Here is a 26,750-nt window from a genome sequence, read left to right on the forward strand (position 1 = left end):
CTTTTGCTATCCTCTCCCTATACCATTCTAAGCCAAATTGTGCTCTTAATTACACCAGTATAAATCAATAACTCCACTGTGATCAATGGACTTACTCCACAGTTATACTGGTATAACTGAGGGCCAACTTCTGCTACCTCCCAATGAGGCAGGTAGTTCATAAATAAATTCAGACTGGGTATGAAAGAGTTACGCTTAGGAACAGCTACATTTTCTTTCAAAGACCACACCTTCTACGGCCAGATCACTCTATGATTTCTCTGTACTGTCAGCAGCAGTTGTAGTTTGTTGTCTGGGACAAGTAACATTGAATCTCTGCAGTCAAGCAGAAAAGCACAATCAAAAATACATGCTGATTACTTTATAAAATATTTTAGAGAATGGCTGTCTAAAGAATTTGTTAAAGCACTACACACTGCCTTTCTGCTATCAGTCACTGGGACACATCCAGATGGTAATTACTACAGGATCAGACGGTGACCTATGTGGAATGAGCTGGCAATGTCAAAGCAGCTTCTAGTTAACAACTGTCTACATCACCGTTAGCAAACGTGTCGGCAGGCTCAGCAGAAAAGCCAGGGATGGGACAGAGATGGAGAATGAACTAGCCCCCTCAATCCTCCAGGCGGTACTTTTGTTCAGGGCTGAGGCAGACTGGCAGGACAGTTTGGGAAGCACAAGCTCCTCACCATGTTGTGCCACCACTTGAATCTCCAGAGCTGACAACCCACCGCCTCTCATGACTGCTACATTCATTTTCATTTTTTCTTTAAATAGGGGACATTTATTTTTTAAAAGTTTGTGTGTTTTAAAGTCCTGCACAAGATGTGAGTCTCTGACATGGGAGAGGGAGGATAAGGGAGGGAGGGGAGAAGGTAGATGCTCCCCAGGCTCAGCTGCCCAGCAGACCTTCTTTAAAAGGATTCCAGGGTGTGGAAGATCTCTATGGAAAAGTGGACATAAGCTTATGCTGTAATAACCGTACTGCAAGTTCCACATTGTTGACAGGACAAAGGGCATTGCCAGGTCTTATCTATCTAAATATTTACAAGGAACAACCACTGTTACTATCTGAGCACCTGCCCCATCCCACATGGCTCCCCACAGGGATCAGGAAAGGGGGATGGTGCATAGGCTTAATGAGCCTGAGCCTGGTCCTGCTTCTGTACAGGCAGGGGATGATTCAGGCAGGACTGTGGTGACAACAGAGCACAGAATGTTTGGTTGGAGACAGTTTTCTGAAAGGGTGAGTTAACACAAAAGCAGCACCTTGGTCTACAATGTGACCGGCTGTGTTTTCAGAAACAAAAAAGCATTTATTTTCAAATAAAAGCTTTGAATTCAGAGCATCATACTGCTCCACTAACATGGCACTGTGCAATCTGGAACAGGTTTTTCTTCACTCGAGGTTACAATCAGTTCCGGATGTTGGGGCAAGTTTTTGTTTTGTTTTGTTCGTTGAAAACGTCGCTGTTTCAATGAGATCTATACAAAGTTATGTGGAAGCTGTCCCAGGAGACTAAATCCATGAATATGTGGCTAATATTTTGAAATAAGTGTGAAATAAGTGATGTTTATTTTTTTTTTCACTTGAGTCATAGCAAAAAATGGCTGAAGAACATTTCTTCAAACTTAATTTAAAAAACCCCATAGTTCGGTTGAGTCCTAAAACTGAAAAATTCAGCCTAAAAAATTGTGAGCATCCGAAATAGTGGTAACTATTCACAACCTTAATTCTCAGAACTACTACCAACTAAAACTCTGTGTGTGTGTGTGTGTGTGCATACATGTCCATCTGTCTGGAATATGAAATCATCATTATTTGGAATCCCTAAATATGTAAATTTTAACAAAATATATGATGGCAGAGACATAACAGATGTTTTGTCGTGTTCAGCATGATCTGTTTAACTCACCCATTGCTTCTCCATTCCTTTATACCATTCCATTCCTTTCTGCTTCCTCTGTGTATCGTATTGTTTAGAATAGTCACATTACCCAGAAGTGGAAAGTTTTCCCAGAACACTGCCAATAACACTTGTATACCAAATGTATTTTGCCTGTGATACATTTTAAAAACTTTTTTTACAGTTGTAAAATTTGTTATCGGTGCTACTTTTTAATATCCCTCTACTAGAGAAGACAACTTAATTAGCATGTACAAGCCCTGCAGGGACAGAAAAAATAGTTCTAACACATTTTTAAACCTCTAAAAATAACTTAAGAGATTTTCTGTAAATCATGGTGTTTTGAAACTTTAATATTCCATGCTACCCCTACTCAAGGCTGCAAACAAATGCTATAAACCCTTGGAAAGGAGGGATCCCAAAGGGTAAGGCAGGAGTTGTTAGATTTGACATGACATATACAACCTTAAAACTGTCTTTGGATCAGAAATTAATATTGTACCTCCAACACCTTGGATCAATGCAATTTGGAGATAAAATTCCAGTATGGGGGGAAAAAAGGAGGAAATATAAAAATGAATAAATATTAAAAAAAAGTCTGTTTGCCAGCTTCTGGGAAGTTAGCGATGTTAAAACCAGTTTCAGTAGAGACTGACTAGCAAACAGAGTGCACCTGAGGCAGGCAAAAGTACATTTATTATGTAGCTATTTTTCCCATGGATATTTAAACAAATTTTTATGGGTCAGATCTTCCGTTGGTACAAACTGCCATAACTTCATGGATCAATCTATCTATCTATCTACCCATCCATCCACCTGCCCCACCACACACAGATACTCCCTTGCATATATGTTACCATCACATTCCTAGCTTCTATGGGTACTACAGATAAGGAATACTGTGAACATTATCTGCTTGAAAAAGCAAATATGTAAAAAGCCAGATTCTGATACCCTTACTCCAGACTGAATAATACAGGGCATACTTGTGCAGTAAGGTGATCAACCTTTTAACTAAAAATTTTTAATGATGACCACTGTACATTTTACTATTACATTTGCAAATGTGAGCGAAAGCTTCATATTAGATAGCCAGACAAGAAAAATACATGCTACAGTGATATATTTTGCCTAGTAGTACACCTAACACAATATCTCTAACATTCTGCACCTCTGAACAGTTTCAAAGAGCTGCCATTTCAAACAACTGCAAAATAGAGAATTGTTTACTTCTTTCCCAGCAAATTGTGTAATTCTTCCCTACAAAATTGTACTGGCCTGAGGCCCAAGAGAGCCAATAATCATCCTGCACCAGTGACAGGTTTACAGTCTGAAGTTTCATGACTCATCAGGGCTAGAAATTGATGAGTAACTATAGCCTACGTGAAAACCATCCATTGTTTTCTCCATAATACAATAACCAGAATATTGAAAACACCAGATAAATTATTTGAGGGATAGCATCAGACTTCCATCCAATGATGATGCACACTGCTGGAAGGATGTTCTCGAGAACAAAGAGATGAAGGCCACATAATTCATGCCTCAATTTTTTCCTGTTCCTCAGCTGTGTGAAGTAGTGAATACTGTCTTCCAAGTTTTCTCATCCCTCACTATTACTTATGTTGCAGTGAGGGGATAGTGTCTCCTTCATTCTACTAGCAGTGGCATTAATGATGAAATACTAACTGAAACCCCAGATAGTTATTTATCAGGTAGTTTTTTTGGTTACTGAATATTTGGACCACAGATTTTCAACACCAGATAGGCCTGATGGTGGGACCATACTTTGCTGTTTATTGATCTTTTTGGTGACTGTGTACTTTTGGGTACCCCAGAATTTCAATATCTAACCAGTTCAAAAATTAAATTAAAATCAAAGGGTAGCATAGGTAATTATTATTGTTAATAATAATAAACAACTTCCTGGGTGACTAGAGAATGAGTAGGCTTAGGATATCACAAACTCCACAGAAGTGAAAAAAGATTCACTGATGGGGGAAGTGATTTTTTATTTAGTCTGTTTAAATCTCTGTTTGTTTTTCTTAACAACTTTTGAATTCAAATGCCTCATGAACAGTTGGAAGAAAGGTCATTATGTTAAAGATTCAACATCCCATCCTCTTCCCTTCAGGGCTAAGAGAGTTCCTAACCCACCTTGCTGGCTCTTCCACTGAAGACCTCCATTGAAACAGAGAAGACAAGACTTAACATTTAGAAGGTAAAAAAACAGAAAAAAAAAACAACAAAAACAATCTAAGAATTCACTACATCTAGTAATTTTGCAGACGACTAGTCTATTAGGATGGCCAGGCATCCAGTTTTAGACCTGAACACCCGGTCGAAAAGGGACCCTGGCAGCTCTGGTCAGCACTGCTGACTGGGATGTTAAACGTCCGGTCGGCGGTGCAGCAGGGCTAAAGCAGGCTGCCTGCCTGCCCTGGCTCTGCGCAGCTCCCCAGAAGCGGCCAGCATGTCTGGCTCCTAAGCACAGGGGCCATCAGGGAAGCTCCGCATGCTGCCCCAGCACCAGCTCTGCAGCTCCCATTGTCCGGGAACCACAGCCAATGGGAGCCAGACATGCCAGCTGCTTGTGGGAGCAGCATGGAAGCAGGGCAGGCAGGAAACCTGCTTTAGCCCTGCTGCGCCGCAGACCGGGAGCTGCCTAGGGGCCAGACATGCCAGCTGCTTGTGGGAGCAGCATGGAAGCAGGGCAGGCAGGAAACCTGCTTTAGCCCTGCTGCGCCGCAGACCGGGAGCTGTCTGAGGTAAGTGCCGCCCAGCCAGAGCCCACTCCCTAAAGCCCCTGCCCCAGTTCGGAACCCCCTCCCACACCCTAACTCCCTCCGAGACCCCGCATCCCAACCCACACCCAAACTCCTTGCCCCAGGTCGGAACCCTGTCCCACACCCAAACTCCCTCCCAGAGCCCGCAGCCCACACTCCCTCCCGCAGTTCAACCCTCTTCCCCAGCCCTGAGCCCCCTCCTGCACCACAACTCCCTACCTCAGCTCTGAGCCCCCTCCTGGAGCCCGCACCCCACACCCCCTCCCACACCTCAACCCCCTACTCCAGCCATGAGCCCCCTCCCACACCCAAATTCCCTCCCGGAGCCCGCACCCCACACTCCCTCCTGCACTTCAACCCTCTACCCCAGCCCTGAGCCCCCTCCCGGAGCCTGCACCCACTCTCGCATCCCAACCCCAGCCCTGAGCCCCCCCCCCCAGAGCTCACACCCCCTCTCACATCCCAACCCCCTACCCCAGCCCTGAGCCCCCTCCCACACCCAAACTCCCTCCTGGAGCCTGCACCCCACACTGCCTCCCACACTTCAACCTCCTGCCCCAGCCATGAGCCCCCTCCAAACCTCTTGGCCCCAGCTCAGAGCCCCCTCCCTGCACCCCAAACCCCTCATCCCTGGCCCCACTCCAGAGCCCACACCCTAGCCAGAGCCTGCACACCCTCCTGCACCTAAACCCCCTGCCCCAGCCCTGAGCCCACTCCTGCACTCCAAATCCCTTGGACCCAGCCCAGAGGCCCCTCCTGAACCCCAAACCCTTCCTCCCCAGCTCCACCCCAGAGCCCACACCCACAGCAGGAGCCCTCACCCCCTCCTGTACCCCAACACCTTGCCCCAGCCCAGAGCCCGCTCACCCTGAACTCCTCATTTCTGGCCCCACTCTGGAGCCTGCACCCTCAGCTGGAGCCCTCACCCCCTCCCGTACCCCAACACCTTGCCCCAGCCCAGAGCCCGCTCACCCTGAACTCCTCATTTCTGGCCCCACTCTGGAGCCTGCACCCTCAGCTGGAGCCCTCACCCCCTCCCGTACCCCAACACCTTGCCCCAGCCCAGAGCCCGCTCACCCTGAACTCCTCATTTCTGGCCCCACTCTGGAGCCTGCACCCTCAGCTGGAGCCCTCACCCCCTTCCACACCCTAACCCCCTGCCCCAGCCCAGTGAAAGTGAGTGAGGGAAAGCAAGCGACGGAGGGAGGGGGGCTGGAGTGAGTGGGGTCAGAGCCTCAGGGATGGGGCGGGGTGAGGGGCAGGGCAAGGGTGTTTGGTTTTGTGCAATTAGAAAGTTGAAAACCCTATAGTTTATACTAAAACATCCTGTTATTATTGTTAGTCTGTCCTCTTCTTGCCCATTTATTTTTTGTCTCACCTACCTGTTACATCTCGTCTTTGGCATTTTAAGTTCTTTTGGGTATTTTCTTTATATTTATACAGTGCCTAGCTTGATGGGACCCTGAGTAATTGCTCTTGGTGCTAATACAAATAAATAGCAACAACAATATTAAAACCTTTCAGGTCTTCTGTACATATTATAGCAAAGCTAAATGGGCACAAATAATTTTTTAAATCTTCAGTTCATCTTTACATTTTTTTTGTGGTTGATAACTAGCTATTCCCGAAATAAATATTCTCTCTACCACATATATAGCTGTCAATGGATAATCTGAAAAGTTTATACCAGTGACTATTAAAGGCACAAGGAACATCAGCTCTATAAAAACTAACTAGTTTTGATCCATGGACATTAATCATGAAAAAACACACTCTAATTTTCACTAACTTCACTCTCATTTTAACTACAATGAATTGTGAAACTTCGAAGGCATGCAAGAAAATAGGTATTTGCAATTTTGCAGGTTTTCAAAAGAATGACATTTTAAATATTTTATACGATAGTTTTCTAATGACTGACACCAGAAGATGAACAGATTCTAATGAAACTACTCACTCTGCATCTTTCTTCAGACTTAAAAATCCTTCCTTGAAAAACACACAGGAAATAACAGAAAATTTTGCATGTCTCTGGAGGGCAAGGGTTGGTTTAGAAAGGAAGAAACTTGAACACCCTCATTCAACATTTTACTTTGCTTAATTCCACGGGCACAAAAAATTGTGCTCAGCCTCTTTTCCCTTTGTTATGATTTAAAACATAAATGAGCAAGTTTCCCTCATTAACAAGACCCCTATTTGCATTGTGTATGTAAATTATCATTTGTGACTCACACAAAGAAATTATTATGTTGTGGAATGATTAGTCAAAAAACCGCACAGCTCAAAACCTATGAAATAAGCCAGGTTTATTTTTTCTCGGTAGACTGTTTCTGAACTCTAAGAGCAAGGGCTATATTCTGAACAATATTTTCCTTACACAACACAAATAAAGACCAATGCATGGTAAGGTCTAGCCATTAAATTCTGTGAAACATCCTTAATTTGTAGATTCCAAGGCCAGAAGGAACCATTGTGATCATCCAGTCTGACCTCCTGTATAACACAGGCCATAGAACTCCCCCAAAATAAGTCCCAGAACATAATTTTTTAGGAAAACAGTCAATCTTAATGAGAATCCATCACAACCCTTGGTAAACTGTTCTAGTGGTTAATTACTGTCACAGTTAAAAATATACACCTTATTTCCAGTCTTATTTGTCTAGCTTCAGCTTCCAGCCATTGGATCATGTTACGCCTTTCGCGGCTAGACTGAAGAACCCATTATTAAATGTTTGTTCTCCATGGAGATACTTACAGACTGTAATCAAATCACACTGTAACATTCTCCTTGTTAAGCTATGTAGACTGAGCTCCTTGAGTCTGTGACTATAAGACATGTTTTCTAATCCTTCAGTCATTCTTATGGTTCTTCTCCAAACCCTCTCCAATTTAGCAACATACTTTTTGAGTTGTGGGCACCAGAACTGAACCCAGTATTCCAGCAGTGGTCGCACCAGTGCCAAATATAGAGGAACTCCTACTAGATATTCCCCTGTTTATGCATCCCAGGATCGTGCTAGCTTTTTTTGGCCATAGCATCATACTGGGTTCTCATTTTCAGCTGATTATCCACCATGACCCCAAATGTTTGGGCAACAGTTTCTATAAAAAGCTATACCCTCATATTGTTACCTCCGAGACAGAATTTTCAGTTACAAACTGCCTCCCCCTACTATATAGATCTATCTATCTCTGCATGTGCAAATCTATGGTGACATCTACATTTATCTAATCTATCTACACACACACACACACACACACACACCCCAGAGGCTACTTATGTGAGTAAGTGTGTGTGTCCATATCTATCTATATAAATATATATTTTATAGATACCCAGATGCCCTGTGCCTCACCAGATCTGGATCCTCCACTCTCCACCCCATCATCTCTCCCACTGGCGTGGGTCCATTGGGTTCTCCAGAGGGCAGCTACTCTAAGTCAGTGGTTCTCAACGAGAGGTACACATACCCCTGGAGGTAATCAGAGGTTTTCCAGGAGTACATCAACTCATCTAGATATTTGCCTAGTTTTTCAACAGCCTACATAAAAAGCATTAGTGAAATCAGTACAAACTAAAATTTTATACAATGACTTGTGTATACTGCTCTATATACTATACACTGAAATGTAAGTACAATATTTATATTTCAATTGATTTATTTTATAATTATACGGTAAAAATGAGAAAGTCAGAAATTTTTCAGTAACACTGTGCTGTGACACTTGTATTTTTATGTCTGATTTTGTAAGCAAATAGTTTTTAAGTGAGGTGACACTTGGGGTACGCAAGACAAATCAGACCCCTGAAGGGGGTACAGTAGTCTGGAAAGGTTGAGAGCTACTGCTCTAGGTATCCTGCTCCTTAAAGTGGGCATCTGCACTGGAGAGTTAGGGCTGTGGAAATATAATGCCTCCTGGAGTTGTATTCATTTCTGTGGGGAATCTCTGAGGAGACAGTGCACTGATGACACCTCTTTCTTCCAGAACCTCCTTTTCTCTACTAAGCACCCTGCCCCCAACTTTCTTCACAGGAAGGATGTGATCTGCATCCATGGGGCCTGATTGGGCCCCTCTTAAATACAGTTTAGTAAACTAACGTTTCTGCTACTACAATTGCCATACTTTTCTTAAAGTGTTTCCGTATCTGCTCCTGATATCTGGCAGGCCTCAAAGCACAAGGATTCTTCTTGCCTTGAGTGCAAATACTCTAACTGAAAACTCTTTTTAAGAAGGAAAAGGGGGCGGGGAACCAACAATCCAAATGAGATTTGTTTAAAATACTGTTTTAATAAAATAAGCTTACTTGGCAGGAAAGTTAACTTGAAAGCATTCTTTCCTTTGATTATTTAAAGCAGTTCTGTGTGAAAAGTTTCACCTTATTAGAAATACTCCTGAATTTGGAAAAGAAGTGGTTTTAAAAAATAAAAATAAAACTCAAGTGTAGACGTGACAACTTTTAAATATACAGCAGGATACAAAACAAACAGGGACATTTCCCAGTGATGCATGCTGGGAGACACTCATTTTAATACACATGTGCTCCCTGTGCAGCTTCAAGTATTGTGAAGAAATGGCTGGCGTATGTCAGAGGTGAAAATATCTTATTTTAAAGCCAAATCAGCAAAAGAGGAAAAGTAGTGATTGGTGAATTGCAAAGGATTTAGAAGTTCAGCGGAGAACCATAGCCAAACAATCTGAAACTCTATTGGGCCTTTAAAGCCAGACTGGAAATCTAAATAGAAAGCTAAATAGCTGGTCTTGTGGCATTTGGTCACTTTCTTTTCTTTTTGCCAGCACCAGGAAATCCTGGGATTAGCAAAAATGAAAAATAAGGGCCATATCATACCTCCCAGATACTCGCAGATCTGTACAATAGAGTGCAGTTGTCTCAGCAAAAAGGCCAAACCTCATGGTCCGAATTCAGGTCTAGAAACATGCATGAAGATAGCTGAGTGGGATCTGGAACCTCACCTTGCAAAGAATCTGTCTAGGTGTTAGTACAGAGATAGACTACGGTAATGTCTGCACTATGGAACTTGTCCTTCATGGCGAGTGGGGAAGGCTTTCAGAGGCTGTCATGAGGAGGTGAGTTCCCAGAAGTGGAGATCCAATGAAACCAAGCTGTCAGGGAGCACAGGAGGACTGGCAGCCTCAGATTCAGCAAAGAGAGAGATCAGTGAATTGACCTGTGTCTCAGGCTACTCGCCTGAGATCCAAGGGAATTTTTAAAAAATTGCAGGACTTCGGGGCTAGACCTCTTACTTTTTTTGCATGGGGCAATCTCTGCCCCAGTGAAAGAATTTACCCCATGACGGTAGAACCACGTGGAGTTTTCCTACCCCCATGAGAGACTCCCAAGGCTTTTTCTACAGGAAGGAAACCTGAGGCTCAAATTTTTAGACTAAGCAAACTTTTGCTTTGAATTCTGAATAAAGTTTCAGGTCAGTTCTTATTTTATTCAAATTGAGCCATTTATTTTGAATCAATTTTAACTGTCTTTTATAGACCCGAATCCAATGATAGTGAAATCATATGTGCTGAGATTTTCAAAAGCACTTATGTTCATTAGGAACTCAATTCCCCGTGACATTAAATGGGATTTGGGCACCCAACTTATTTAGGCATTTTTGAAAATGCCACCTGTAACACCTGACTCTTGTGTTCCTGTGGAAGACTTAAAACACTACTATGTAGATTTTAACTCATTAAGTCAATATATGTTTTTCCCCCTGCCTTCTGTTGCTATGTGTTCCTTGTCTTCTCCCTAGAGGTGCAATTCCTCTTTTTGTTAATTTAAGCTCTTTTTGAAAGAATGCATAGAAAATAGTCCTAATGCCTAACATACATGCACTCCAACACATAAGAAATGTCTTTGGGCATATGGGCTGCATATGTGTGTAGTACTGTGTGTCTGGACAGGTCTGGAAATTATCTCCCAAAGATCAGTCCTACACACTTAGGGTTATGGAGCACAGCTAAGTGCTACCTGTCTCCTGCGAAGCACAAAAAGAAATCTATGCCCGAGTTATAAATGTGCCTGGTACAGACCTCCTCATCGTTTCTAAATTCCTGCTTTTGGTAGAGAGGGGATGGCTGGTACCAGGAACAGCAACTTTGACTGTCCTCTGACTTTACAACACGGGGGGAAATCTCAGTCTCCGAAATGACCTATGTAAATTTTTCTTTCTAAATTGCAATCTAGCACTGAGCAGAACTGTAATGAATGGAAGATCAAAACAAAAAGACAGTTCAAAGAAACGCTTCAGTACAGCTGTGATTTAAAATAAATAAATAAATACATGTTTATTTCATTTCTTGAGAATTTCCCACAAATAGATAATCGTGGCTAAAAGCAAAACATCACTTTGTTAATCTATTGGCTGTTCACAAAAGGCAGTGTAGCCACAGATAACAGGAGCAGCTATCAGTGTAAAGAAAAACAAGCAATGAAAGAATTATCACTGGAAATGCAAATAATTTGTTACACACATCAGGCCAAATTCAGATCGGATGGAGGCATATGGAAAGCCCTGACTTCACTGGAGACATATCTGCTCAATAAACTCTGATTTTCATGAGATTACCCTAATGGTTGATACTTCTGTAAGAAAAAATGATAAATACATATTTAAATCCCCATAAAATCTCCCAGACACATTGAAGTGATTTGTCCATCATGATGAGAAATCCCATGAAATTACAGCAAATGTTACACAGCCATAATTAATATGTTTCTTCTCTCTCTTACCCTCCTTTTAGTGCTGTACGGCCTGGGATGTTTTCAAACCAGAGGGCCTGATTCCCTGCCCATGAATCAGATGCAACTATGCCACAATCAGTGAAGTTACGCTGGTGCAGAACTGGTGTGAGCGAGATGAGAATCAGGCCAGAATCTCACCAAGAATATTTCAAATATTTTTGAATTTCACTGTACATGCTTAAACTTCATCTGTAAACTAGGCCCTAATAACCTCAGTCCTCACATTAGTTACGCAATATCGTATCTTAGTCAAACCATTCAACATGATGAAACTTTTCAAATGCTTCAAACTTAGAGGGGGAGCTAGGAGATTAGAAAGTACTAGGTGAAGGTCTTCTATTCTTCATTGCTTTTAACTTGGCTTTTTGAGAAACCATCTTCATAATAAGAACTGAACCAAAAGTGTTCTGAAGAAACTCCGTCGGGCTCTGTAAAAATTACTCTAAAACCTAGAGGGCCAGCTGCATGCAAACTCAACAGAGTACAAATTAAAGCTCTCCTTTGAGCTCCCTTGATTCTGATGCTTCTGTCTTCCCGGCCCTGCACTGGACTAGAGAAGCTCTAACTTTATGCTGCAATGCAATGGCCACAAGGGGCTGAAAATGCAGCTGGGATCAGTGTGCCATAGTGGTGGTACCCTGAATTACCTCCCCCTTTTCCATAAAGGAAAGCTACAGATTTGAGAATAGAATGGACAGCGAGATAACAATGCAGTTATTCGTTCTTCTTAACTAAATCTCCTGCATTTTTCCCCCTACATCAAAGTATTGCACACAGCTGCCTGTTTCTACTTTGCATACCCAAACTTGAGGCCTTTGACAAAAGTGCTGGTGTCATTTCTCTGGAGTCTGTTCTCCTAAACAATAACCCTCATCTGCATTCAGTATTAACGATGATCCAACCTCAGAGGTTTCAGAGATACAGTTCACATAAGCACCAAGCGTTCAAACGTGTAGCTGAATCATTGCCAAATATATTTTGGTCTGGAAATCATATCTCACAAGATGTGGCCAGGTTGGAGGTATCAAGGGAGTATCGCTGAGATGGCATTTCACTACTTTAGTGGAACCAAGAAAAGCAGAGGTGCAGGAAAGGTTTTAATATCTCATCCCTAATCAAAAGTAGGACACCTGTTCTCTGGGTAATTATTCCTTATTATTCCCTGTCCCTTTTGCCTAAAAATATGATAGTTGTAACAAATATTATTACAGAAGGTATTCAATGTGAGGCTCATAGCATGCAAAACAATTGACCAATGTGTCTTGCTTGCAGGCACAGTATAAAGAGCTAGAAAAATTCCATTACATTTCAAACAATAACATTAACTGCACAAAAGGATTTTGCCTAGCAACTGTGAAAAATGTATGAACACATCAAAGATATAAAATAAACGGCTGACTTCCACTAAAAGATTCAATGCATTATTGTCTCAACTACTTCAGCTAGCAGCCCCTAAAAAGATAGTAAAGTGTTACCAAAGGTCATTAACATCTGCCGAGGATATTTCTATCTGGAAATCTTCTTGCCTTCATTTCTTTATTTTCTTTCCAACTTTGTTTTGCTTCTGTGTACAGGTAACCTAATGGCATCTTTTGAGTGACCCTAGCTTTGTACTGTAGAATAGTACTAAGAACTGCTCTCTTTGGATAAAAGGAAAGGAGGACTTGTGGCACCTTAGAGACTAACCAATTTATTTGAGCATGAGCTTTCGTGAGCTACAGCTCACTTCATCGGATGCATACCGTGGAAACTGCAGCAGACTTTAAATATACACAGAGAATATGAAACTTTTTGAAGCTAACGATTATTAACATATTAAGCAAATCCTATTTGTAAGTCATGAGTGTAACATTGTCCTTAACTTGCCCCATTGTGTCTAACTATTCCAGCAATATGGGATGTGTCATGCACTGAGCTGAAGTAGGCATAATGGTGGCATGTCAATTTTCACTTTCCTTTCTCTTGCTGTTTATTGATTGGAACTTAAGAACGTGTAGAACAGTTGACATAATAGGTTGGAATGGCATCTATTGCATAAATATGAGCACAGGCTGTTTAAAATATGAATTGTTGGCCTAATAGAAATAGTGCCTACCACATAAACCAGTCTTTAGAGACTTTTATGGGATAGTCAAAACCTTCTTGGGCACTCCTTATTGTGTAGATTCTTAACACGATAAAACATTATGTCTCCAAAGGAGACTTCTCTGTTTTTTTGGATTTGTGGCATACCAGACCGTAATGACCCCTTGCAGGCTATTTCAGTCTGTCATGTCAATGTGGCTGCCAGACTGGTGCTCTAAGTCTGCAAGCTAAACGTACTTTTAGGAATTTTTGTTGTAAAAAGGATCAGTGTACAGTAGCCGCCTTGTTAAAGTGAGCAAATCTTTGATTGCTTTCAAGATGCCTTTTTGGTTTGTTTTAGGAGCTCACTTATGGTGCTTCATACTAATGGTCTGAACTTCCTGGACTAGTGGTCTGCAAAGTATCAGCTAACCAAATCAAGCTGGAGTCTAGTTAGAACATAACAACCTGTAAAACTTTTTAACATCCCAGTGATAAACTCCAGGAAGGGGCGGGGAAAGGGGGGGAGAGGAGTCCTTTAGGCATGGAAGAACTTCACTCTAGCAGCTATACCAATTCCCAAGATTGCATTACCATCAGATTTACTTCACTGATTCAAATGGCTTCATCTCATAACAACATTCAAGAGGAATAAACAAACACTTGAAGGGCCAAACAAACATCATTCTTGTTTGGTACACCAATGGAGTTGCTTTGGGTACATGCACATGGAAAAGGAGTTCCAGTTTGTTGAACATTTACAGCAATGAAAGGAAGCAACTGTTAAATTATCATCTCCCCATACCCAAAATGGAAACTGGTAACTTCCTTGTCTGTCAACTGAACAAAGAGCCCAAACTCAGACCTGCTGTGGAACCTTCTTTCATTAGATATGAATTGGGTGCAAGTGTATTTTTCAATTTGTATAAGCAATACACTCTCCATGCCTGACCTTAAAAAAAAGAGCACCATGAAGACTGGTAATAGCTTTGCCACTGGGTGCTATTTTACAACTATATATCGTAACGTAAGAAGTTATCACTGCATTGCTAATTTTAGCTGTACATGCTCTCATCTGCATGACTGCTACATTGCAGAACTATCCAGGGTTGGTGGTGCATCTGTACATATCCACTGAGGTCAAGTCTGGGAACAGACTGCAAGCTCACTGTATGGCAACGCTGAGGTCAATTACACCTCTCCATTCTGTAACTTTACACTTGACACATTAACATAAAAGTCTTGCTCTATCCCTCTCTTTTTGAAGCCATTTTGTTTTGCATGGAACCTGATTTGATCAAGGCCCTGAAAGCCAGACCCATAGGTTCTCCTCCCAAATGGCTGAATAATGATTGCTGAGTGCCACTCACCTCTCCGTCTCTTGGCCACGGCCTTCCGTTCTGTGTGTATTTGCTTTGATTCTGTCGCTTCTTTTGTCCTCCGTCAGCAAATTTGCAGAGCAAAGGCTCAGTGGGGGCTGTAAAGACAAGAAACCCAGTCTATATTAGCAACCCCCCAAAGAAAGTGATTATACTAGCAACAGTAATGCTTTGTAATACTGGTCTTTTGAAGTAAAATCTTGCCTTCTGCAGATATTTTTTGCATCTTTTAGCCTTGGCTCCACTGGCAGCTGTTCTTACTAACTTAGCTTAAAAAAATACACTGGCAGACCTTAAAAGACTATAACAAATATTGTTGAAAAAATAATCAGCCTACACAGAATGTTAACTCGCTATAGTGGGATAGTAGGGTCAGGCATTTATTTCTGTTATGTTAGACACGTATTCATGACCAGCATTTGTTTGAGGATAATAATGGCTTTATCAAAGCAGCTCTCTTTTTTTATTATAGAAACTTTGCAAGAATCTTTTTTGGGAATAAGTGTTTTCATGATTTCTGTGTTTTTCAGCACCCAACGCTTAAAAATCTGCATAAATAAAATAAAAGAAGACTTTTGCCAAACACAGTCCAATTACCTTTGTTTTCCTATAACTCTGTCCAGTTTAAGAGAGGTGGCAGCTGATGCGCCTCCTTACCTTCCTGACTGGAGATCTGTTCTCTGAGACTACAATAGTTATCAAGGCTAGTGTGCTGCTGAACTACGAACGCTCAAAAAGCTACAGATCAGAAAATGGAACTCATAATAGAATCTCCAATGAAGATATTAACACAAACAACATAGGTACAACAGGAAGGGAACTTTGTGTCTTGGTACCTTCTCCCAACTACCCAGCTTTAGAAATAGGCTTTTAAACATTATTCAGCCAATGCTACAAATTAGGGTTTTCAACTTTCAAACAGCACAAAACCAAATACCCCGCCCTACCCCCTTCCCCACCCCTACCCTGAGGCCCTGCTTACAGCTCACTCCATCCCCCCTCCCTCTGTAGCTTGCTCTCCCCCACCCTTACTCACTTTCACTGGGCTGGGGCAGGGGGTTGGGGTGAGGGCTCCAGCTGGGGGTGTGGTCTCTGGGGTAGGGCCAGGGATGAGGGGTTTGGCGTGCAGGAGGTGGCTCAGGGCTGGGGCAGGGGGTTGGGGTGTGTGTGGGGGAAGGCGCTGTCTCTGGGAGGGAGTTTGGGTGCAGTAGGGGACTTTGGGCTGGAGCAGGGGGTTGAGGTGCGGGGAGGTATGGGTTCTGGGCTGGGGGTGCGGGCTCTGGAGTGGGGCCAGGGATGAGGGATTTGGGGTGTTTTTTGGTCAAAAAACAGAATCCTGTAACCCTACCACTAATGCATTTTCTATCTGGAATTTAGCCCTTCTGTGTCCCCAATCCACAAAGGGGTGGTGGGGGGCAAACCCTAATCATTTTAGTTCTGCAACTGTTAGGCTGCTTCTCCCCTCTCACTCTGCCCAGAAATGATCATCCATGCAAACTGATACATGCATCAATATTTGTACCAAACCTCAAAGGGTTTGATTCTAATAAGCCTCAAAACAATGCTTCTCATCTGAATCTTGTTGAAACTGTCTGAAATCTCTTGGGTCTGCAGATTTGGAATGGAAAACTTATGAGAAGTGAGCTTCTTGTAATACTTCCAATTTTTCTTCATCCTGGTTGGGTGGAAACCCCACAAGAATAGACATTCTGACAGTATTACAACACCTCCACTTATGACTGCCACCTGGAAGTGCAGAAATCACCCCCCCCCCCAAAAAAAAGAGGGGGGCAGGAAAATTAAGCAGTTTTTTAGTTAAAAAGGTGTTATTTATTTTAAGTTTCCGGAAGTTCTCATAATATTTGAACAGCTCATCCATGCACAGTAACAGGTAGATCAAGAAGACTCACAGATATAAATCACAGGTTTAAATTGTCCTCATTTGAAAACTGTAACAAAGCAACAGGACAAACAGAGGCTTCAACATTAGAACCACACTGTTTCAGTGGCATGGGATCCCTTTAGCTACATCTGAAGCTGGAATTGCTTTGTTTTCTTTCAAGTGCCCATTTTACGGGGCAGTAATTTCCAGGATCACTTGAAAATTGAACTGCAGGAAACAATATTAGTATAGGCGGGAAGATGGACTAGATGACCTCAGAAGCCTTTTCACACCTTTGACTTCTATTATTGTATCAGGTTTTAGTACAGGCAATGCTCAGCCAGCCATTTAAAATTTAAAATAATGAAAGTTTAAATGCCTCAAGGTGGCTGTGGGGATTCTCTCTGCAGATGGCCAGCTTCCAAGGGTCTGATTATCCCTCACTTACACCAGCTTTACACTGATCTATCTCCAACAATTTCAGTGCAGTCCCTCATAATTTACTCTGGTGTAACTGAGAGGACAATGCTAAGATAGCACTGGAGAAAGATTTATTGGAGTCACTTCTGAAGCTTCAAAAGCTTTTTATTTTAATATATATATGTATATGTATTTAATATATGTATGTACACAACACATGAATTTGCTATGTCATGCTTTTTCTAGTGATTGATATATATCTATAAAATCTGCATAAATACAATAAAATAAAAGAAGACTTTTATAGATATATATCAATCACTAGAAAAAGCATGACATAGCAAATTCATGTGTGGCGTACATGCATACACCATAACTACCAGCTAACCACATGTAGGTGGCATCGGCACATGCACGTTTAGGTAGTACATTACCAACTGGTATAGAAAGGTGGGAGGTCATATGGTTTATTACATCATCTTTTCTGTATACTAGTAAACCACAAATGGGAGGCGGTCGCAATTTCTGGCTTTCCAGATATCCATCAATACCATTTTACAGCCTCGTCGTTGTTAGTATGGACCTGCCTAAAGCTGACTAAGAAGAGAGTGGCACAGATCACTGAGTGATATTTCAAAACAACTCTGTCCTTGTCTAGAGAAAGAAATGCACTGACTTGACTATAGGGACACAGGGACATGCACATGATACCCTTCACAGCTAGATTTCTGTTTGGGAACGTTCACTCCTCTTTAGCAAATTAGAAGGAATTATGACAAACAGATCAACTCACACAAATGCAATCAGAGCATTAATGCAACGTATGGACTGAAAGTCTGGTTTTGTCAGGAAGGGAGAGCCTGGCTTATTTATGACACAACACATTATTTTAATACAACACCTTACACCCAGCAGGACACCAAAACCCTTTACCAAACTATATTGGCATATACTCTACTATAGTATTTATTTAGCCACAGCCGGGACAAGATGTTGCAGCCAACACAAAGATATAAAGACACAAATACAATAGGCTTGATTCTGTCAGGCCAGAGGGGTGGAATGTCAGGGAGCCAATTCCCCGATTCTTAGAGCCAGCTCTGAACCCCATGAAAAATACATTTGCTTCCTAGCAGGTCCTGAATGGGCCCTACACCAGCGACAGAGGCATAATGTAGCTAAACTCTGACAATACCATGACCCCACACCCTAACATGACTTTACACTACGGTGTGGGGATAGCAGACACAGGGACTGGAGCTAACACATCTGTGCCAGCAAAGTTCCCCTCCAAAGGAGGAATTCTCTGTTGGCAAGTTGTGTGGCCAGTTCTTGGTTCCTTTGTACCTCGCAGAATGATAAAGTGGGGCCAGATGAAATTATAGAATCTAGCCTTAAATGTCCAGAATTTGCTTGATTGTTTTTAAGAAGGGAAGGAAAGGGAGGCCTCAACCCAAGGGATTTTAAAAAATAGACTTGACAAACCCTACTTAATGTACAACAGAGAATAGTTCTGTATGGGAGACGGATTTGTTGGCCTACAAGAATAATTCTCCTCTCTCTTTTATGTCTACTGTTCTGTGAAATGGAGACAAATCTCTCCAGCTGAAACAATGGGAGGGTTTTTTTTTTTTCAAGTTAGGCAATAACTATTTAAATGAGAATTCGACGAAGATAGTGGGTATCAAGCACCCATTCTTACACAATATTCCATGAAGAGATTTTAACAGTCATAAATGGTTAAGGGTTTTACATCTCATCCACAAGAGCACCTCCAGCAGCATAGCGTACCCATAGTACCCTGCTGGGACTAATTTATAGAGACAAGTACCAACTATGTAATTATACCACAGTTTCCTGCAGCACCTGGGGTTTCCTTGGAGGGCTCCCATCCAAGAACTGACCAGGCCCAACCCTGTGTAAACTTCAAAAATCTGACAAGAACTCAGCATCTGAAATGCTCTGAGTTATTCAGGGCAGGAAACCAGATGATGTGACTATATCAAAAGCTAGCTAACTAGCGAGCCAGTGGAGGGGCTGCTGTTAAAGCAGCATGACAAATGGAAAATATTGGTAAGGCAAACAGGCAATATTTTGGAGAATCTATGAAAGGCTCCATTATTCATGTTAGATCCTGGCTGAAAGAGGAACACAGCCGCCTGGCATCACCATGATCAATGAAAGGGGAATGTTAAGCCAACTCTAGTTCTTATGTTACATAGCTCAACTCAAGCAGGGGAAAGTGTGCAAGTCCTGAGCACATGCATTTCCAAGTAATGCTGCACACTGATCTGGCAACTCTTGAGCATATGTCCTCCAAACAATGCACAGATGTCTATGTTTGTACAAACTTAGATATATTTTCTTACTTGAACAGGGAAGCACTGCCAAGGAGAGAGGCAGAGAGTCATTTAATTGCAATCAGAGACATGAAATTCAAGAAAGATTTTGAACAACAAAAAAGTAGCATGAGGAAGCGAGATCCACATCTCTCAATCAAGTGCTATTCTATGCCATTTTAGGGACAAAAGGTTGATACAGGTCAGTGTTTCTTGTTATGCTGGGATTTATCATAATCTACATAGATTACATGCTGGATCCGCTGGCAGAGGTGACCCATTGCCATACAATAATCTGCATTTAGAATTGCTCAGAAAAGGTGCTGCATATATTTTAGGAAAAAAAGGTTTTCTGCTTTTTGTTGGAAAGTAGTTTCAACAAAAAAATGGAACCCAGCGGACAGCCACAGAGTAACTTCTCCAAGGCACAGTGTAATTAACTATGTAAATATTCAGTGTCATGACACTGCGTTATCTCACGTCACCCTGGCACAAAAGCCATGAAATGTGGCTCACATCACAGGGCTCTGGCTGCCCATACCGAACTTAACAAAAGTATAGATAATGCTCATTTTGGCACATTTGGGAAGGAATTTGGGTATTTCAGAGGTCTTTATCAGTGCTTCTGAGAGCGTGATATCCACAGGTTCATATTAGTCTTGATTTATTACAACGTGCTAATGAAAGTAAAGTATTCAAAAGGCGTGTCTTCTGAAGTTCAGTTGGTGGTGTGGAATATACAGTGCAGCAGGGATATGGCAGCAGCACTGTGACTAGGCCTTACATTTAAACTTTGCCGTTTGATAGGAGTTAACCACAGTTTTATTTACGTATATGAGTAACTGGGTGAAATTCTATGGCTTTCGTTATGCAAGTCTGCTTAGATAATCTAATACTTTCTTTTGGCCTGAAAATTTGGCCTAATATTTCCTGTAAAAACATAAAGTGAAGGGTAAGAACTATGATAGTTGTGCATTTTTAAGAGAAATTTGGTTAATGGGTGAAATTTGGGGAAATGGCTATAAAAGAATTAAGAGTTTAGAAAAAAACCCAGCAACTCTGGAAAAGTTGGGTAGGGAGTCTCCTACTTTTTTCCAGAACCCTTTTGAATGCATGCACACAGATACACATCTCAGAGACATGTGACAGTTGCCAGGCATGTGCCGAATCTTGTTCTGATTTTAAAATGTTCAGAAGTTACGGTCAAAAAGAGGTTTTGCTCCATAAAAGCTAGTGCTGCCAACCGCTGCAGGACAAATCCCTAGTCTCATGCTGAGCCCTAAACTGTGGTTTCAGATGAGCTTTCCAGCAGCAGACGATGGCCGTGCTCATGGGCAGTGGACAGACCTGCTCTGGTGCAGCCATGCAAGGAAAGCAGAGACTTCTTGCTTGTCCCTCTGCTATTGCAAGCCAGTGAAAGTCTCTCTCAGAATCTGGTGCTCAAGGGGAAGAAAATGATTGTATATAGGCAGGGAGGGGCCAAAAATGGGACCAATGTCATTGTTTTGTGGAGGATGGAAAGCCACACCATGGAGGACTAGGCTGCACGGAGGCGGCAGGTGTAGTCCTAGAGTGGGAGAATCCCATTTATTTAGATCTCCTGGACACAGACCCTGGAGAATGAGATCAGCAGTCCCACAAAGTAGAAACCGGACAATCTTGCTGCATGTAAGTGGGGCAGAAGGAAAGGGAGTGCCTTTCTCCCAAAGGAGCAGCAATGCATCAGGAAGCACAGCAGCTGTGCTGTCAGAAAAGACCAGGATACTCATCAATGTTTCTGTCAGCCTCATAAGTATAGTGCCGCTCCCACAGTCCTGAGCCACTGAGAGATGCCCATCTCCCTACTGCATTCAGCCCCAATGCATGCTTTAAGAGGAAGGGTCTCCAGCCTTTCCAGGATCAGAGCCATAATTAAAAATATTCTATTTTAATGCAAGCTTTCTTAAGAAATAAATTCATAAAAATAGGAAATACAGGAAAGAAAATATCTGCCATTACACCATATCAGCAGAGCTATTTCAAAGTAAAATGCTTTTCAAAGGGTTCCATGAGATCTCACTGGTGCTTTAAAGATAACAAAATTTACCTTAGAAAAGGGAAAAAAATCTCACTCAGGTATTGTGGTTATCAGTTTAAAAAAGTAACTGTTTAGAAACCATTCAAAGCATAACAACAACACGAGAAAAGTATCAAAGGTAGAAGGGGTTGTACTAGATGTGAGAAATTATTTGTATTTCAAATACCTCAAGAGGATGGTGTGTGGGAATCTTTTAAAAATATTTCTGCTGTGGTTTTCGTTTGCTCCTGCTGGACATTTCTGAATTCCCTGATTGTACTTTTACCTTTTCCTTATTGTTTGGTATGAATAATGTGGGCTGAAAATATATTTTAGCAGCCCTTTCTGTGCTCTTGCCAATCTTTCTAAACTTTGACATAAAATAAAACGTAGTGTGAATATTTTATAAGTGTTCATATTTTGAATTGATAAGCAGAGCGACTTATTGTATGGCTTGCTTGCTTTCCTTTTTTATTTGTTTGTATTTAAAGATATTTTTGATCTCTTCAAAGCCCACGGGAGATGTGGCATTTCTCAGTGCATCTGGAATGATTTTTTAATGATGCTCACCTTTTAGAAAAGTCAGGGGTCCGGTGCTCAATAGACCAAGTTAGTGTATTAAAACAATATAAGCTCCTCGAGGCAGGGGGTGCATCTTTGCTGGCTTCTTACATGGCAGTAACTGTAATGGGGCCCATCACCCTTTCCAAGGGAGAAGCTCTAAACTTGGGAAATGCTTACAAGGGGCCTGATTCAAAATCCACTCAAGTCAATGGGAGTCTTTCCATGAACTTCAGTGGTCGTGATTCAGACTTTCAATCCTGGGAAAGAAGTGGAACCAACATCAACATCAGGGATATTAGAGGCTGGTTGGAGAAAAGGTTGTGATGCTGTTGTTGTTCAGTGGTAAAATCCTGACCCCCATTTAAGTAGATGGCAAAATTCCCATTGGCTTCACAGTCCAGGAGCAAGGATTTCACCAAAGGAGTTCAGGGGAGGGGAGAACCGAGGTTGTATTTTTATTTTCTTCAAGCCATTTCTTCATTCTTCCCACCTGTCCATTACTGAAAGGGGTTCTGTGCATTACTGTTACAGTTCTTGCAAGATAGCAATGTTTCAGACTTAGTGGCTTTAGAAAGACTGATTGTATGGATAGACAGCATTAACAAGCCATAGGGCGAGTTAATTATGTCTTCGCACAGCAATGGATAATATGCAAAACAGGACAGAATCTCTAGCTGAGAAGTGGCTGTGATAATCCCCACCAAATCTTGGTAGTCCATTGGAAACGTTTCACGTCAGGAGGACAAACTCAATTAAGCTGAAGAATCTAAAAGTTCTAATTGGTTATTAATACAGAGGCTCCTTATTATGCATTCACCTGAGCTTAGATGAATTCTTATAAAGAGCGTCACTAAGCTGCAAACGAGGCTGGTAATGCTGAGAAGAGCCTTGGTACATGCAAAAATCTACATCTATTCATGAATATGTATTTTGTAAAAGAATGAGAAGGGTGAAAGCTTCTCATTTTCATCTAGCGAATCCCATCTTGCCATTTCAGGAGTGCTGAAACTTTTTCTATTTGAGAGAATGTGAGGAAAGATTGTCTTATCTTCTTCCCATTCACAATCATGTTGCATCTATATGGCAATGACAGCAAGTTCTTACACAGAAAAGTAAAACTAGGAATGTATCTGTGTATTTTAACTGTTTTCAGTTCATGTTTGAGAAGCAGGTACTTTTGTTCTTCATTTAATCTACTCCAATCAGTTCAGTTTCCCTCAGCTAGAAATAAGGAAGCCAGTCAGCTCTGCATGGATTACTAGCAAGTGCTCTGTGGGCTATCACAGACCATTTCAACCCTCCCCGCTCCCAGTTCTGCTGTTGTATCACAAAACAAGAAGGAACAAGCCATTGATAAACCAAGAAACTCCCAATACTGCACAATCAATGATTTCTTTGGAAGACTAATTCACAAAAAGTAGAGCTAATTTATTTTTCATCCTTGGACAATCTTATTCCATATTGAAAAACAGTAGTAAAAGAGATAGGTTTAGAATTACATTGGAAATTCAACGTTTTGGGAGCTTAATTTCTACCCCGCCCCCCGCTCCCCAATTTTGGAGATTGTCAACTGTTTCTTCGTACGCAGGTATCATCAAATGTCCAGCTGGAACATTTTATTTGAGCACTCGCCTCCCACAAAGCACAACTGATCTCTGTGTGATCTGAGGAAATCTCATATCATCCGACAATAAATCAAGAGTAGTTTTCAGCCAGTCTGTAACTGGTCCCATTCGTGTAAGTAATATTTCAAGGCTGTGAGACTGGTATATGTAGGATACACCTGTGCTGTGACACTGTGGCAGAATAACTCAAATTGAGGTCCTGATCCTGTAGTTGCCTTCACATGAGCGGACCCAACAGGATTCTGCCTGAATCCTAATAGTAGAAATGCTCATCCTAAATGTCTTGCTATGGTCTGATCCTGCAAGATGCTGAGCACTTTGGTTTCCATGCAGCAAAGAGCTTACATCCTTAACTTTAACAGGGTTATTATGCACTTAAAATTAACCATGTGCTTATGCACATTGCTGAACTGGGACCTTTAATGAGGCCCTTACATTTTCTTTTATCTTAGAGTTTAAATTTCAACTTAGTTTTAATTTATTTTAACATTGGTTAAAACAGAAAATAAACAACAACAACAACCCCTCCGTGGATACAAGTCAGTTCTGCAATCCACAGATTAAAACATGATCAGAGACATTATAGTTTATCTTGTAAAAGGGAGTATTTAAAATATAATTAGAACAATGCACAATAAGAAAAGAGCAGAGTAATTATGAAAAAGTGATTACTGTGCATAAGCAGTAGCTGATTTCTAGGCCACCAAACGTTTGCTGAATTAAATGTTTTTGTTTTGTTTTTTTTAAAGAAAATAACCAAAAGCATTAGTTCACATTATGGACCAGCAGGATGTAAAAAATGTAAAACAATTAAACAGTTTAAGTAAAATGAGGGTCAAAAGTATCCAAAACAGAAACTAGCTCAAGTCCTACAAGTTAATTTGGTAAAAACATTCTGACCTATGATTCTGTATAGTAAGGACCTGATCTGCATCTGGTGCAAAACAGAACAGCTCCATTATTTTGAATGGAGTTACACCAACTCACTCCAGCTGAGGATCTGTTCATCATAATACATTCTGATAATTAAACTTAGTTTTTTGAAGCCTCTGCCCCTTTTCCTTTCTTCTATAGAGAAAAGCTCAACAATCCCACATTTTAAAGTTAATTGCTTCTGAGGCACTGCTTATATAATATGTTTATTAAAGCTTGTCAGCAATTTTCTGTCAAAAATCTTTTTCAACAGAAAGTACCTTTTTGACCAAAATGAAAAAACCTCTTGACAGAAAAAAGAACAAGTTTCTTCTCCTGCCATTTTCATTGAAAACATGCAAAATTTTCTGCAAAATTTTTTTTAAAAAATGAAAATTTTTCATTTTTTCCTCAAAATATATGCACTTTTTTAATCAACTGTACTTCTCGTGATATTACTTATTGACTAGTTTGCTGCTGTTCGGTTGCATTCTTCTACATTTGCATTGCTTTCCTGCATTCTTTGTTACTGATACTGCTTTATCTAAATTATTCAATGGTCCAATCACGATGACATCAGCTACTAAGACCTGATGTTGAGTTGCTTCACACTAAGTTAAAAGGATAGCTGTTAAATAATAAAATAATTTAATGTAACTATAGTGCATTTGTAGAAATGCTTTATAAAATCTATAGTCAAAATTACAAAAAGTTACCAGACAAGCTACCAGGATGATGAGTGGCAGCAGAAATCCTTAACATATACAGATGACGGTACAACAAGCTGTCACTAATTCATGCTCAAATGCTTCCTTGCCATCTCCTGCAGGGGAGACATGTAGGGCTGCTATATGTACAGGCAATTGTAAATAACGTTCTGCTGTCTTTTAAACTATCTGTGGATTTACACAGTTCTAATTCTGAAACAAAACAATGGGTTAATGTTGCTTTTGGTTTTTCCAGAAGGCCCCTTTGCAATATAATTGTATAACGTGGGGAAACAGCTTTATATAACAGAAAAGTACCCCAAAGCGACAATTAAAAAGAGAACAGCTGTTTGGCTAGAAACGAAAAAGAGCGAATAACTTTTGATAAACTATATTGTAGCTTAAGTCATTATCTCCAGTTCACCTCTCTGTCTTAAGAAATAGGAAACCATCCTTTCATCTTTTTCTGTAGCAATTTCTTCCAAAGTACACAAATACATTAGAAAAGGAAAGTAAATCTCAGAGGAGAAATATTATGTCAAGCAGCAAGCTGATGTTTCTATTCTAGAGAAACAAATTATTTAGAAAAGATAAAAGAGTTAATTGTGTGTGCACTTTGGGGGAGACAGCATGCTAGCTAAGGAGCTCAAGCCAGCTCTTATTGCAGTCAATGGAGAGACTCCATGGACTCCAATGGAGGAGGGTTGCCAGATGTCTGGTTTTTGACCGGAAAGTACAGTCAAAAAGGGAACCTGGTAGTGTCCGGTTAGCCATAGTAACTGGCCTCCGCCACCAGGGGAGGGGAAGGGGCAGGAAGAGCAGCAACTGCTACTGGAGCCTGGAAGAGCACTCAGGGAACAGCTCCTCCGGCAGAGAGAGGTACCAGCGGCTCCCCTGTCCTGTCCTGCCCTGAGCATGGCTCTCCCCTGTTTTGTCCAGCCCCAGTCTCTCCCCCACCTCCAGAGTGTGGTTCTCCCTCCCTTTTCCACCCTGCCAGAGTCACCCCCACCCCCAGAGTGCGGCTCTCCCTTGAACATCCTGACCCAGTCACCCCTCCACCCCTAGAGCCCTGATCAGCTGCCAGGGGGACACAGGTGGAGAGTGCAGAGTGTGATGGTGTGGGGGGAAGAGGAGCTGGGGGAGGCAGGGCCTCGAGGGAAAGAGGTGGAACAGCGAGCGGGGGAGGTTCTGGTGCTCAGTGTCCGGTTTTCACAGATTAGAAAGTTGGTCATCCTACAATGGAAGTTGGATCAGGCCTCAATCAAAACTGTGCTTTATCATATCATTGTGGAAACCCAAAGAAATGTTTGTTAGAACTGGTTAGAAACTGGAATTTCCATTCTGCA

General features: G+C 41.5%; 1 protein-coding gene across 5 annotated transcripts in view; it reads right to left on the reverse strand.

The window, feature by feature from the left end:
* The window catches only part of RBMS3 (RNA binding motif single stranded interacting protein 3), a 918,866-nt gene that overhangs the window by 83,570 nt on the left and 808,546 nt on the right, over nucleotides 1-26,750 (reverse strand). For all 5 annotated transcript variants that reach the window (XM_073333376.2, XM_073333378.1, XM_073333385.1 and 2 more), the window contains one exon: nucleotides 14,891-14,997. In XM_073333376.2, coding sequence (XP_073189477.1) covers nucleotides 14,891-14,997 — 107 coding nt within the window. The remainder of the gene's footprint in view (nucleotides 1-14,890; nucleotides 14,998-26,750) is intronic.

The sequence above is a fragment of the Lepidochelys kempii genome, chromosome 2, assembly GCF_965140285.1.
Source record: "Lepidochelys kempii isolate rLepKem1 chromosome 2, rLepKem1.hap1, whole genome shotgun sequence".
Lineage (NCBI taxonomy): Eukaryota > Metazoa > Chordata > Testudines > Cheloniidae > Lepidochelys > Lepidochelys kempii.